Source organism: Pygocentrus nattereri, chromosome 2, assembly GCF_015220715.1.
Source record: "Pygocentrus nattereri isolate fPygNat1 chromosome 2, fPygNat1.pri, whole genome shotgun sequence".
NCBI classification, from domain to species: domain Eukaryota; kingdom Metazoa; phylum Chordata; class Actinopteri; order Characiformes; family Serrasalmidae; genus Pygocentrus; species Pygocentrus nattereri.
In genome coordinates, this window is record NC_051212.1 from 27,873,728 (window position 1) to 27,888,059 (window position 14,332).

At 41.4% G+C, this 14,332-nt stretch overlaps 2 protein-coding genes across 3 annotated transcripts in view; both read left to right on the top strand.

Moving 5' to 3' along the window:
- The first annotated feature begins 1,864 nt into the window (after window positions 1-1,864).
- Window positions 1,865-8,111, top strand: hmgb3a (high mobility group box 3a). 2 transcript variants are annotated; one of them, XM_017709960.2, is made up of 5 exons: window positions 1,865-2,047; window positions 4,212-4,418; window positions 4,572-4,705; window positions 5,025-5,199; window positions 6,938-8,111. In XM_017709960.2, the coding sequence occupies exons 1-5, from the start codon at window positions 1,880-1,882 to the stop codon at window positions 7,139-7,141; spliced, it is 888 nt and encodes a 295-aa protein (XP_017565449.2). In that variant the 5' UTR covers window positions 1,865-1,879; the 3' UTR covers window positions 7,142-8,111. The 2 variants fall into 2 exon arrangements, with proteins under 2 accessions (XP_017565449.2, XP_017565450.1); XM_017709961.2 differs by having other exon boundaries at window positions 1,963-2,057; window positions 4,220-4,418.
- Window positions 8,112-12,425: 4,314 nt separating this feature from the next.
- arrb2b (arrestin, beta 2b) overlaps window positions 12,426-14,332 on the top strand; it is a 49,654-nt gene continuing 47,747 nt past the window's right edge. Inside the window, exon 1 of the mRNA XM_017709963.2 lies at window positions 12,426-12,691. Within this exon, the coding sequence (XP_017565452.1) occupies window positions 12,669-12,691 (23 nt within the window). The 5' untranslated portion in view covers window positions 12,426-12,668. The remainder of the gene's footprint in view (window positions 12,692-14,332) is intronic.

Here is a 14,332-nt window from a genome sequence, read left to right on the forward strand (position 1 = left end):
CTAGCTTAACAATTTTCCCTCATTTCTCAGACCTGCCATGAAATGACACCACACTGATATTTGGAGTTATCATGCTTAGATGACATGTTTACAAATCACTATCCAATATCTTACAAGAGTTTGACAAGTAAACTAATAAGTACAAGGGAGCATATACTGCACCTCATGAGGCTATGGAATGGAGAAAGTGTTCCTAGATTGGCACCTAGTGGCAGCTTTTTTCTTCTAAATTTAACAAAAATGCATAAACCATGGTGTTGAATAAACAACAATCAATTTATTACAGCAGACTAGACAATCTATATCTGACTGACTTTGAGTCATGGGCAAGATTTTGTAGAGTTTTTGGATATTTTGATTGACAGAGGGTGCTGCACTTTCAGATTTGTGTCACTACATCATATGGGGAAAGGTGTGCATGTACACTTATTCACACAGAGAACAGTACAGCAATTCAAAATTGGGTCTGTATGTGCATGAGCTCAGGAGCTATAGGAACAACAAATTGAAAGAGTAGATAAGAGGCCAAATGTAGACCGTATTTAAATTAAGTCTATGAACAAAGACTAAGAGTATTTTATTTCAGCCCTATTAGCAATCATGGTCTCTCAAGGCCCATGATTGCCCAGGGCCCAAGCATCTTTAAATGCCCCCCACAATAAGCAATAACGCAAAAAAAACCCTGAAAAATAACTAAACAGATTGTATTTGTTTATATATGCTTTGAACAGCAATGAAACAAAATGTAAATGCAATGTTCTCCGAATGTGAAATTGCCTATAATTCTGTACATTTTTGGTTTGATTGTTTTAAATATGGTGGACCGATAAGCTTTTATCTCATTTACTTAGACATTACATATTCAAAGGCTAATATTCATCTAATTTTTTGCTTATGCAGTGGATTGTCCCCAGTCTCTGAGCTGTCTCGGGTCTTCTGGTCTGAAGCACCTCAAGGTCCCTGGCAGCCAGAAGCCCCTGGGTACAAGCCGTCACAAGGTGATTTAAGTGTCTTTGAACATGGCATGGTTGTTGGTGGCAGACGGGCTGGTCTGAGTATTTCAGAAACTGCTGATCTACTGGGATTTTCACACACAGCCATCTCTAGGGTTTACAGAGAATGGTCCGAACAAGAGAAAATATCCAGTGAGCGGCAGTCGTGTGGACGAAAATGCCTTGTTGATGTGAGAGGTCAGAGGAGAATGGACAGACTGGTTCGAGATGATAGAAAGGCAACAGTAACTTAAATAACCAACCAAAATCTCTGAGGAATGTTTCCAACACCTTCGTATGCCACGAAGAATTAAGGCAGCTCTGAAGGCAAAAGGGGGTCCAACCTTTTACTAGCAACTAGCTACCTAATAAAGTGGCCGGTGAGTGTACACTAGGCTTTATTACATTACATTACATTTGCAATTACGTTTCCATGAGTTCCACAAAATATCATGAAACGTTAAAGGATGTATACAAACAAATTCTCACTGAACTTCAGTACAGCAGGCTCCTTTCATCAAACAAGCCACAAACAGGTGCGTCCCTAAACGCATGTTTTGCACTTAAACTAGATCTGCAAGCCGGTTTATGTTCAATGAGCACCTGCAAACAGCCCGTCATGCAGATTTTTACTCCAAACGCGTCTTAGTTTGGAGGCTACAGAAGCGTTAGCAAGACCGTAAGATCGGCTCTCACTATGATAACAAGCACAGCCCGCCATCAGCAGAGAAAGCATGAGCCGAGAGTGAAGGGAAGAGCATGTGTGGTGAATCCGCACTGCCAGACTCTCCAACTTTGTGTTTATTTTTTGTGAGTTTTCCAGCCAGACTGCGAAAGGGGCGGGGTCGAGCCCAACGCCATGACCAATCCGAGCGGAGAATCGCTGGATGTGTGTAACCTGCAGGCCAATCAGCAGCATTGGAGGTTGTTTTGAACGGACGAGGCCACTAACCAATCAGGCCGGTCTCGGATGGAGCTGGCGAGGCTGCGCCTGGTTTATAAGAGCAGAGAGAAGGGAGGACAGAGCAGAGACTTCAGGCAACTCAACAACACAGGTACGAGCCAATGCCCACGCTTTATCAGCGTAAACTGACACACCGATACTCGGGTGTACACATTTTCAAACATTGTGTACGTTTTTAACGCTGGAGTTATATGATTGTTGTATATTATTATATTTTCAATATTTTTTTTACAATGGTATGGTAAAAAAAATGAATAAAATATCTTTGCAGGTGCTGTTTAGCACACAAATACAGCTTTCTGGCGATATGTTAGTGCAGTGTGTATACATTCCCAGATTTGTGCGGGGATGTGTATACAATAGATAAATTGTATTTTTACATTGTGCTCGATCGTGCAAAATAATAAATCACAATCTGCAATGCCGTCTGCCGTCTGATATCGGGTTTTCCCTGCATTAGAGTCATGAAAAGTTATTTCTAACGTGTTTTTGTCCCGATTCCCCTCGCTGAATATGGCTGGCTGTGTCCTGACTACGAACCACTCTGCCCTTCTTCCAGCGCGAGCTGATTTTGATGACATCTTTTAGTAACGACGTGTTTTCTGAAGACAGTTATTCGCTTTCGATTTCATTCTTTACTCTCTATCTAACCATCTAAAATAATAGACCAAGCCACGGATGTAAGTATGGCTTCGCCTTTTTTCAGCATCGTACCTAAATGATCACGCTTGCCCTGTATTAAAATGGCTGGCGATTTAAACCACTGACAAGGAGCTATTCCTACGCGCAAGACCGAGTCGCGATTTTGAGACGGAAAATATTATTTAGTCAGCGGGAAATGCGGATTTTTTTCGTTTTCGCCTCGAAACGACTATCTCTACTTCCCCATGTAAAAATTAAAACGATATACTGAGCATTATTAGCTTTTTGAACTTGACAGTTTTGATAGAGAGACTCGCATTGGAAATGGCTGGCGCACAGTCTTTGTTAGAGGCGGCAATGCACCAAGCGACAGCTAGGGCTCCAACTTTACTAAACAGCTAAATAGGCTTAAAACCCGGAATGACAGCGTCTGGACGTCTCGGCAACAAAAGGCAGAGCGTTTACTTTAGTGAATGAGGTTGTTTTTCTCGCGCTAAACTCTGGAGGTTTGTAGAAATCGTCCTTGCAACACGAAGGGGGTGTGCGTGGCTTTGTTAGTCAGCCCCAGCCTTCCTGCTCCCCCTACAGAAGCCATTTTAATGAATGGGGAGCAGAAACAGCAAGCCGCGCTGCTCTGCCCGAGCCAGCAGCTGAAGATTACTGCTGTATATCGGCGCCGAGAGCGAGAGATTTCACACGGAGTTTTAAACTGGCCAACGAAGCGGCGCAGAGAGAAAGTACAAAAAATGCGTGAAAGGTGGACGAAAATAAAGATCATTCTTTCTCATGAAGACGCATTTCACAAAATGGAAGATGAATAATTCGTGTTGATGACCTTTCTGTTGCTGTGTTGGCTGAATCCTGCTAAAAGCATCGCTTGATTTCAGCCACACGCTCCGGTGGAGCACTGAGAGCGAAGCGGCCAAGAATAGCAGTTAAAGTTGGGCTAATGAAGGGAAAAAAAACAGCACAAAGAAAATTAGTTATTTTGGGCGGCGATGACCAAAGAACATGGCGGGGGTGCAAAATACATCCAAATTTTAACAGGAAAAAAAAAAAAAAAAAATATATATATATATATATATATATATAATATAATATAATATATATATATTATCCCGAAGGCACAAATAGCCTTGAGTACATTCTCATTACACAAACTTTAAGGCAGACATCCATAATAATAATTAGCAATCATCATTATTATCAAATTATCATTTTAAAATATTTTCCAATGAATAGTGAATCTGTTTACTTTGTTAGCATACAGATATTACATCATCAGATAAAAATATAATATTCCACCAAAAAATAGATATATGTAGATATTAATGAAGAATGCATAATATAGGACACTGAGCCACAATCAGTCTCATTAATAATCAGTTCACATCCCCCACACAGTAAGGGAGGGTCTGCTAGTCCAGCCTTCTGCAAAATGACAAGCATCACCTCAACACAGAATTTTAATGGGCTTTCCTTTCTTGTGTCTGCTCAGTGTTTCTTATCCTTAAACACATAGAAACAGAGGTATTTTTGACTCTGAGGATTTTTCTGCTCATGGATGAAGGAAGTCACTATTTGTAGTATATTTACACTCTTTGTACCTCCAGGTAAACACTAATAACCAGAGAAGACTAGCAGACACCAGCACCCCTTTTCTGACCAGAATGGCTAAAGGGGACCCCAGGAAGCCCAAGGGCAAGATGTCCGCTTATGCCTACTTTGTGCAGACGTGCCGTGAGGAGCACAAACTGAAGAGTCCTGAGATTCCAGTCAACTTTGCTGAATTCTCCAAAAAATGCTCAGTGCGATGGAAGGTTAGTTCCTGTTACATGTTATTAACACCGCTAGTGCAGCTCTGTTTAGGTGGTGGACTGAAAAACCCAAATTTTCTGTAATTGTTTTGTCCGTGCCCACCAAGTGTGAAAATTTTCCATTTTCTGTTTTGACTTTTGCTTTTCTTTCTGAAGGCAATGTCAGGAAAAGAGAAATCCAGGTTTGAGGACATGGCTAAGCAGGATAAACTGCGGTATGATCAGGAGATGATGCACTACACTGGCAAGAGAGGCAAAAAGAAGGACCCCAACGCACCCAAGAGACCACCGTAAGACTCCACCAATAGCACAAACCCAAAGAGCTGTATTATTAACGTTTCCCTCATTACAGCAGTGTGTTTTGCTGTTTTTTAACTTAGTGCAGTTTAAACATCAAGTGCTATATCACCGTATTTTTATCTCTTAAACTCTCAGTTTCTCACGCTTATAACTGCATAACGTGCATATTAGTTTCATAGAAGCTTCTGAATAATTTACAGTAGTTCATGAATAATAATAAGATTAATAACAGAATAATAAGGCATTAAATAAGCATCACCCCTTTACAAATAGTATTAAATCTGTGTACTGTCTTTTATAATTCCACAGGTCTGGCTTCTTCATCTTCTGCTCAGAGCATCGCCCCAAAATCAAAGCCCAGTATCCTCATCTGGGAATTGGAGAGGTGGCCAAGAAACTTGGGGAGATGTGGAACAACCTCACAGATGCCCACAAACAGCCTTATGTGATGAAATCCAACAAATTAAAGGACAAATACCAGCAGGTAAAGTCTAATCCCTATACACTCATACACAGCTGCGATGCACTATAGCATTGATGAGTAGATATGGCAGTTGTGGGTCGATGCCCATATCATGTATATTTCATGCATATATTTGCTGATGCTGATACATAAAAATTGGGCCTAAAACTTCACCTAGATTAGCAATAACACTTATTTCTGTAGCCTGACAAATGCATTAAAATGAATAAAAACTTAGCAGCCCATCATCGCCTACCTCTTCTGCTCTTCCGGACTACAGTAAATACATCAATAAAATACAGTAAATAAATCAAATATCAATTTAAAATGTTGGCTAAATCTAAACATCTGTGTTATGCAGATGTATATTTATATTTATTAATATCAGAATCTGCAGCTATTGAAATGATTCATATATCATTTTGAATCCCTACTGATAATAGAACTGATCAGTGACTAAAATAATGCGTGTAAATTGTCATTATTGTTTGATGACATAGCATGATACTATGGGTCAGTGTCCTGGACAGGGATTAAGCCTTGTTAGTCACTTTCATTTTAATAGAGAATCTCTATTCAGAGCAGTGTGCTGTTCATGACTAGGACTGTCCTGCGCAGTTCAATATTATCTCTGCTTGAACCCATTTTAATTTCAGAAGTCCATTTTAACAGCGCAGTTAGTTGGATCAGGGCCTGTATTTACAAAGCACTCCTACTCTGTTTACCATTTAGAGGAGGAGTGCTGATCTATCAGATTCCTGTGTTATTTATGACAATCTCACTTATGGGAACAGATCCTAGATCAGTAACCTTTGCCTAACACACTTTGTGAATATGGGCGTGGGTGTGGCAGAGCAGAGAAACCACTTAAATGATAAGCCAGGATTGGTATGCACAGGTTTATAGAAGGCTTGTTAAAAGTCAGCAGTCAGCACAATTGAATAGGACATAGTATGTACATAATCTATAATATATATATATATATATATATATATATATATATATATATATATATATATATATATATAATTAGAAAAACAGAAAACCCACTGAATCATAACTAAATACATTTTTAAAATTGACTGTTGTGTGAGCGTTTCACCTGAACTGAAGGTGAAGGGAAAGTGCAGATGTTGACAATAAATCTGTACCTAAGATTTTCTTTTGTGTATGTTTAGAATGCTGCATTTGAAATTGTACAGATTCAATTTTTATTCATGCCTTTTCCTCAAACCACTTAAAGCAAAACACAACACAGAATAACTAACTATAAACAATAATTGTCTTAGTTTGATGTTGACTATTATTGGTTGTAGTAGACACAGAATCTGTTCGGATTGAATACAGAGCCAACAAAAATACATGCACATTTATATTAATGAAAAGGATTGAAATAACTACCTGTCAAGGCAATAAATAAATAAAGTTGTTCAGAGGTATTTCCCCTCAGTTTTCAGTCTAATCTCTACCTGCCACATCTGTAACATACGACTGATTACCACAGACAACAGTTTCAACAGAAAACCCAGTGATTCAAGTCACACTTAAAGTAGAGGGTAAAGGGCGGATATTGAGTCAAGTGGCCACTGAATTCTGTTAGAAGTGTTTTTTGAGTCTGATATTATCTAAATACAGGGTACTGTATCAAAGTGATTGTCTGCAGTCACTGACCACATGATAGAGATTTAGGAGATTGAGATCAGATCGTAAATTCTTATCAAGAAAAAGTCTTTAAACAAAGCACATTCTTCTTTTACAGGACATTGCTGATTACAAGTCAAAGGGCAAGGTTGGTGGCATGGGCATGAGCATGGGAATGAATATGGGCACAGGTATGGGCATGGGCATGATGGCAATGGCCCCCAAACCCATTATGAAGAGCAGCATGGACGACGAAGACGACGAGGAGGATGATGACGAGGAAGATGATGATGAGGACGATGAGGATGAAGATGACGAATAGACTGTTTTTTTTATTGTCTAAGCTAGAATTATTATTATTATTATTATTATTATTATTATTGCTATCATGGTTATTATTGAATTTTCTGTCTGGACAAAGTGCAGTAGGAATACACTGTTGGTCTTTGGTGCATCACTTATTATTTTTCGATGATCATGAAACGATTTGTGATGTTTGTGAGGAAAGGACGGTTACTGTGAGTGAGAACAGGAGCAGCTTCCTACCTCCAGGTTAGCGTGTGTGTGTGTGTGTATCGTCATGACAACCCAGTGTCTTCCTGACTACCATTTGCTTCCATTCATTGCCTATATCAGATCATTTACACAAGTGGTAGCACTGCCACATATAAACACGTTATGATTTTGTTTGTCTTTCTTTTTTTAATGGGTTGTCTAAACTTGTATGTAACTCAGTATATTATTGACTAGAGTTTGATTCTTGCTACTCTGCTCAGTGTTGTGTGTATCAAGGTGACATTGGAGCCTCCACGCTGCACCTGTATTAGGGCAAGTGATGCGGATTTCAGTCCCCGTTAGAAATTTCTCTTGCGTACTGATCTGGGACCTCCAGTCCTAAACTTAATCATAAAAGAGAAACTGTGAAACGGTTCTCAGTTTGGTACGAAAGGACGATTTCTGCCAGCACACTGTTGCTGTGGTGCATGCTGGGAAACATTTGGTATGTAGTCTAAGTAGTTTAACACGCTACACAGAACAGTAACTCATCCCCAAAATCCTCTTGGGCTATGAGCACAGGAGATGGCGACAGCTATGTGGAAGATTTTCTTTAGCATGTTTTAAGCTAAGTGCATTTTTAATATTAACTGTTGTGTGAGCCTCATGTTCCACCTGAACGGAAGGTGAGGGGAAGGTGCAACTGTTGACGATAAATCTGTACTTATCTGTATCTAAGATTTTCTTTTTTATATGTTTAGGATGCTACATTTGAAATTAAACGGATTAAATTTTTATAATGGTGTAATTTTTTTCATGCCGGTTCCTCAAACCATTTACACCAGAACACCACAGAGAATAACCAACTATCCATAATCAACAACTGTCCAAGTGTGATGTTAAATACTGTAATTCAAAACAGAATTTTGCAAGTTTTAGTCCTCACATTGTTTGATGGTCACAAAATGTTTTAACTGAACAAAGAGCCAACAACAAAATCCACACGTGTATGTATTGGCCAAAAGTTAGAAATAACAACCTGTCAAATGCACAATGCAAACATGCTGCTACAGACTTCCCTTGTAATAAAGAAAGGTTAGTTCTTGTTCACTTATACCAGCAGGAATTCTTTAACCACTAGTATTACCCTCAGTAGGGGGGTGGCCAAGCTTTTGTAAGCATCATTGGCACATTTTGCTAATGGTATGTCTACTCCAGTGATGTCAGGGGTTCACGCTCAGGGTGACGCGGAAGCATTTAATCTAATTACACTGCAGAAGCTCATTGTAGGGACTGATTAGATTATCTCTATCCTCTTTTCGTCTTTGCTTGTCTTCCTGATGTCTGGCTCTTGTTTGTGTTTGGGTGTTTTCTGAAGATTTAAATGAGGTTTAAATAGTACAGCTTATGGTTTTACAAAGGGAGCCTAAGGAGAGCTGAATGTCAGCTGTGTTATTGCAGTAGAGACTTTATAGGGTACAGGCCTAATTGCTCTTAATGTGAGGAAGACATCTGGCAAGATCAAGAAGGAGAGATAACAGTCAATTTCTTTGGAATTTCATTCTGACATGCCAAATGAGATGATAGATACACTACAAGAGCAAAAGTATGGAGACACTGCTCCTAATTATTGAGTTCAGGCGTTTCAGCCACACTCGTCGCTAACAGGTATAAAATCAAGCCCATAGCTATGCAGTTTCCATAGACAAATGGTGACAGTAGAATGCGTCGTGCAGAAGAGCTTGTACTGAAGAGCTCAGAGGTACTGTCTTGACATCTCTCCCCTGCTAGAACTACCCAGGTCAACTGTAAGTGCTACTATTGTGAAATTGAAGCATCTAAGAACAACAGCTCAGCCACAAAGCAGGAGAAAATGAAGACTCACAGGGCAGGGCCGCTGAAGATGAAGCACATAGTGCATAAAAATCACCTATTGCATCGCTCACTGCAGAGTTCCAAACTTCCTCTGGAAGCAACATCAGCACACAAAGTGAGAACCTTCATTTATGGGTTTCCATGACTGAGCAGCTGCACACAAGCCCAAAATCACAATGCATAATGCCGAGCGTCAGCTGAAGTGGTGTAAAGCATGCCAGCATTGACCTCTGGAGCAGTAATAGTTTGGTGGAAAGAGGCAGATGAAGGGATATGGCTGCCTTCAGCAATGCTAAATCAATAAAAATGTGTGAAGTATGAAAATTGTATGAAAATATGAAAATATGTAAATAATTTAAAATCAAAAATACCTGAATGCTACGGTGGTTTTCCTCTGTTAAAGAATATGCCCTTGGTTAAGAAGTTCTCCAAGCAATACCCTTCAAAAAGCTCTCCCTAGCCTCAGGCTTTGCTTGTAGGCATGAATGTCTTACACCCAGATCAGTATCTCTCTAAATGAAATACAAAATCTCTCCTGAGCTCCACAAGCATCATCATTTTTTTGTTTTTTGTTCATAGTTCTAATCCAGAGACAACAGCATGAGATTTTTGGAGAGAGCGCACTAGTTACCTGGATGCCATATGAGGAAATAATCCATAATCCTGAATGATCTTTTCTGAGACATTAGCAGCATTTAGCATTAATATTATAAATATACAGCATAGTGTGGTTTCTCGTTTCCAAAGCCTTGGGCGGCTTTTACAATGATATCATGATATTGATATTTTAAAATATAAACTCATATTATTAGGTACACTTTCCTTGTATCTACACCCAGTGCTCATTTTATTAGCTCCAATTACAGTACAGGATCACTTTGTACTTGTACATTTACAGATTGCAGTCTGTTTCTTTATGTAATGTGTTAGTCCACCTGCTCCATTCATCAATGGTCAGGACCCCCATCAGAACCACCACGCAGCAGGTATTTTTTGGATGGTGGATCAGATACAGCACTGCAGTGACACTGAGACGGTACTGACACACTGGTGGCCGTTTTTCGGAAGCTTTAATACAGCTTTAATACAGCTTGCTATCAGTGCTAAACTGAGAATAGTCCACCAACCACAAGTACAAGGACAACAGTGTCCTGTGGCCCGAAGCTGACCACCGATGAAACTGTGCACCAAGAAGGTAGGTGAGTGTAATAGAGCAGACAGTGGGTGGACAGAGTGTTTATAAACTCCAGCAGTGATGGGTCTGATCCACTCATGCAAGTGCAACACTCACTTCCATGTCAGTGTCAATGTAGTTCTGAGAATGATCCACCACCCAGATAATACCTGCTCTGTGTGGGTTTTGACCATTGATGAACAAGGTAAAGGAGGCTACAGAGAACACACTTCTGCACATTTTAATAAACATAAAAAATAAACATAAAATGCAGCCTGTGCAAATATGGCACAGTCTATATTGTATGTTGTTTTTCCAATATGTTTTTAAATATATAAGTAATTGTACACTAATTAATCTGCAAGTAATTTTGCAGAAAAAGTCATATTTAATTTTTTTTGTGTCTGAGATGTGTTAACTTTTCATGTGTTAACTATTGTTTTTTTTACTTAGAAAATCAACAAAAAATGCATGTAATATATGTAATATAACATTTAACTGAAAAAACATGCTTCTTATATGATTTGTAGGTCACAGGGTCTACTTAATATCTACTCAAACTCACACTTCATACAAATATCTAGCTCGCATAAGATGACTGAAGAAAACTAGTGGTAAGAGCAAAATATTTGCTAGTTTAAACCCAGGCACAGTGTTAGAAATAAAGGTAATACGCGGGTACATTTTTCGTTCATCAAGGTACAAACAGTGTTGATGTGCCCTTAAAGTTCTAACGGTGGTTTCAACCCCCTAAAATGGCCAGGGCTTGCCAGTCAGCCCAAGGTTTCATTACACACTTCTGCACTTCTGTAATCTATGAATAGTCAGTATGCGTTGAAGTCCTTGTAGTTACTGAATATTAAACCGTTGTATGTAATACTCCTGGGATTTTAAGAGGTTAAGATTCAATTGTGAACCTTAGATATTTTTTTTCCCAGTGGAAAAGTATGCATTTGTATATTTTCAAAACCTAATGTTTTAAAACAGAACAATAAATGAAAAATCCTGGAGAGAAAATGGGTGTGTAGAGTCAATACAACTAAAAAAACAGAATTTCAATGGATTATGGTACAATTATGTTCCCTGACCAAAGGTTCTGAGATGTACCACCCCAGTGACAAGACGGGTACTGCCCCAGTGACAGTTCCATACCTTTTTTCTGAGAGTGTAGGCCTGTGATATACTGTGTCCTCCTACAGCTGAACAGGATACAGAATCATGTCAGGGAATAATATTCTGTTCTGGAGTAAAGCCCTTGGTCAACCTTGTACCGTACAGGCAGAATTAGAGTAGGTCCAGTAATTAAAACATGAATGCGTTATCTATATCAAGTCGCTAGATGGCAGAAGACAGTGTCTTCAACAGTCTGCAGTCACAAGACAAGCTAATAGGCTTATTACATAATTATATCAAAGGAATTAGATGGAATCGGTGTAATAACGAATCAGGAGCGAAGATTAGCTTTCCTATATAGGAATGTATGCATTCTTTAAAACGTTAAAGCCATTGTAAAGTTTTTCAAGCCACGGTTGTGTCTCTGGTAAAATGTTATTTGTGTACTTAAAGCAACAGTTTATTTGTAGCGATTAACATCTGCTTCTCATTAACGTCCGCTGGTGTCAATTATACACAGGACAAAAAAAAGAAACTGTCTCCAAAAGCAAAAACATTCCCATTGCTTCAGGCGACCCGTCTGAGTTCAGGATGGTGGGAACAGCTACAGAAATGTGTTCTTAACTGTGTACTTCTGAATTTCCAAACGTCACTCCCTGCTAGGAATGCAAGTCTAAAAATGTGAAAATGAGACTTCGACTCGGTGCACGTTAAATGTAAATAGAGGCTAAATTGCCAGGACTGTGAGTCTGTTATTCAGCCCTTTCCCAAAGAACTGCACTGCTGAACTGCCCGCTACACCCTATTCCTTTAAAACACTTCTAATTGGTAATCCCAGCGGCGAGGCGGGCCAACTGCGTGACGACACAATGATGCAAATGTCTCTCGCTTCACTGGTTGGCCAGGGCCGCTGTCAGTCAGCGGGCGGAGGGCGGGGCCTACACGCTTGTCAGCAGAGACAGACTGACAGAGGTTTCCGTCTCAGGGCTGCGGGAAACTACCCTGCGAAAGAGAGAGGGAGAGGGAGAGAGAGAGAGAGAGAGGGAGACAGAGAGAGCGCAAATCATTCCGGACGGCGAAGCCTCGAAAGACTGACGAGGGGCTCCGGACGCTTTACTCGAAGTGCCAGCCAGTTTGTTGATTTACAGAGACCCTTTTTGCATTTTAGCACCGAAGAAAAAGGCCTCCGGAGATGGGCGACAAGGCGGGGACCAGGTAAGAGGGTTTTCACCTCAGCTTTGCTCGAGCTAGCGAACAAGTTCCTTCTCGTTTTAAAGTCACGGAGCGGTGAATTTCCTCCCCTCACACACGCCCGGGCGAGCAGGTAAACCCACCGCGACAGGGAGCGAAAGTAGCCAGAGGAGGGTTACAGTGAGCACAGCGGTGCCGCCGTTGGGTTCAGCACGCCGTCGGCGTGTAAGGTGTCTGTAGTTCTGTCACGACACATCAACACATATTCTGGAGTAGTAGTTTTAGCTGTCTGTGTCTCCGTTTGCCTGGGTGGGGTTACTGACCAACACAACTGCGCGCCACTGAGTTAGAGCCTCTCCGGCTGCTGCTGCTACGGTTTTCCAAACCCGCTCACTGCCCTGCAGAACAGCGTGCCGGAACAGCACAGCACCATTAGTAGTGCACTACTAATGTAGCCAGTAGCGTTACGGTAGTGCGGCGCAGTAGGTTAGTGTGTTGCTGTGGACGCAGCCGAAGTGTGTAGCTTCATTAATAAGCGACCATCAACGACCGCTTGTCCGAGTGCACAGCTGAAGTTAGCTTGTTTTGCACCAGCTTCCTTTTTCAGTTTCCCGTTCCACCTTAAATGGTGCAGCAGTTACATTCAGCAGATACCCGGGCGTCGGAATGAAACTGCTGCGCCATTTAAGGTGGAACGGGAAATTCGAATAAGAAGAACTTCGGGCTCGTCCCTTCGCTCCCTCGCCTGTCTTTAACACCGCATCCCGAAGTGGCCTTCTCGGCTGTTTACGACCAGCAGCCTGCAAACATGTCGAGCTTTGGTCAACATGGGCGGTCACGTCGAGCAGCCTCACACTGTGCGCGAGGCACGTCCAGGTTGTAGCGTGTTACCGCACGGCTGCCCTCCTGCACGTCCGAGCTCGAAGAACGGAAAACTACGGAGCACGTCACGCTGCGTGCCGCGGTCGAGATTCCGCACTAGCACCACCACCACCACCAACCCCCAAGCCCTGAACACTTCCTCAAGTTTTTAGTAAAAGGCCTCAGCGTTTCCTGTGTCGGAGCCTCGCAGCGCTGGCCGTGTAGGGGCGCCTTTAAAGGCCCACGGTGCGCTGCAGTCGTCCCGTGGTGCCGCGGGAGTCGTGGGCGAACGTGTACGTGTACAGTTTGATGAGTAAGTTGGAGAGGTCCCTGCGCACGGCCTTAGTTAATCTCTGCCTACATCTTCTCCCGAGGCTAGCCGGTGTAAGTGCTCATTAGGTCTGTTTTTTATGTGTGGATACTGCAGTAGGTAACAAGGTAAACCCTGTGTTCTGCATGCAGTGACGTTGCTTTGACGTATGACCTGCAGCACACGCAAAACTCACACGTGGACCCGTGATGTGAGCTTTTATAGACGGTCATTCTGCACTTGAGCACATAGTACCTTCCATTTTACTGCTGTAATGTGAATCATGTGGCTCCTAGCCTGAGAGCACATATAAACATTGCTCAGTGGGCTATGGCAGCACCGTTATTGTAAAGTAATCTGATTAGAAAACCCTGTGGCCTTTTTTGTATATATATATGTGTGTGTCTGTGTGTGTGGAGAAAGAGAGAGAGAGAGAGAGAGAGAGAGAGAGCAGCTGTTCCCTGCCCCTGACGAAACAACCAATGCAGAACAAA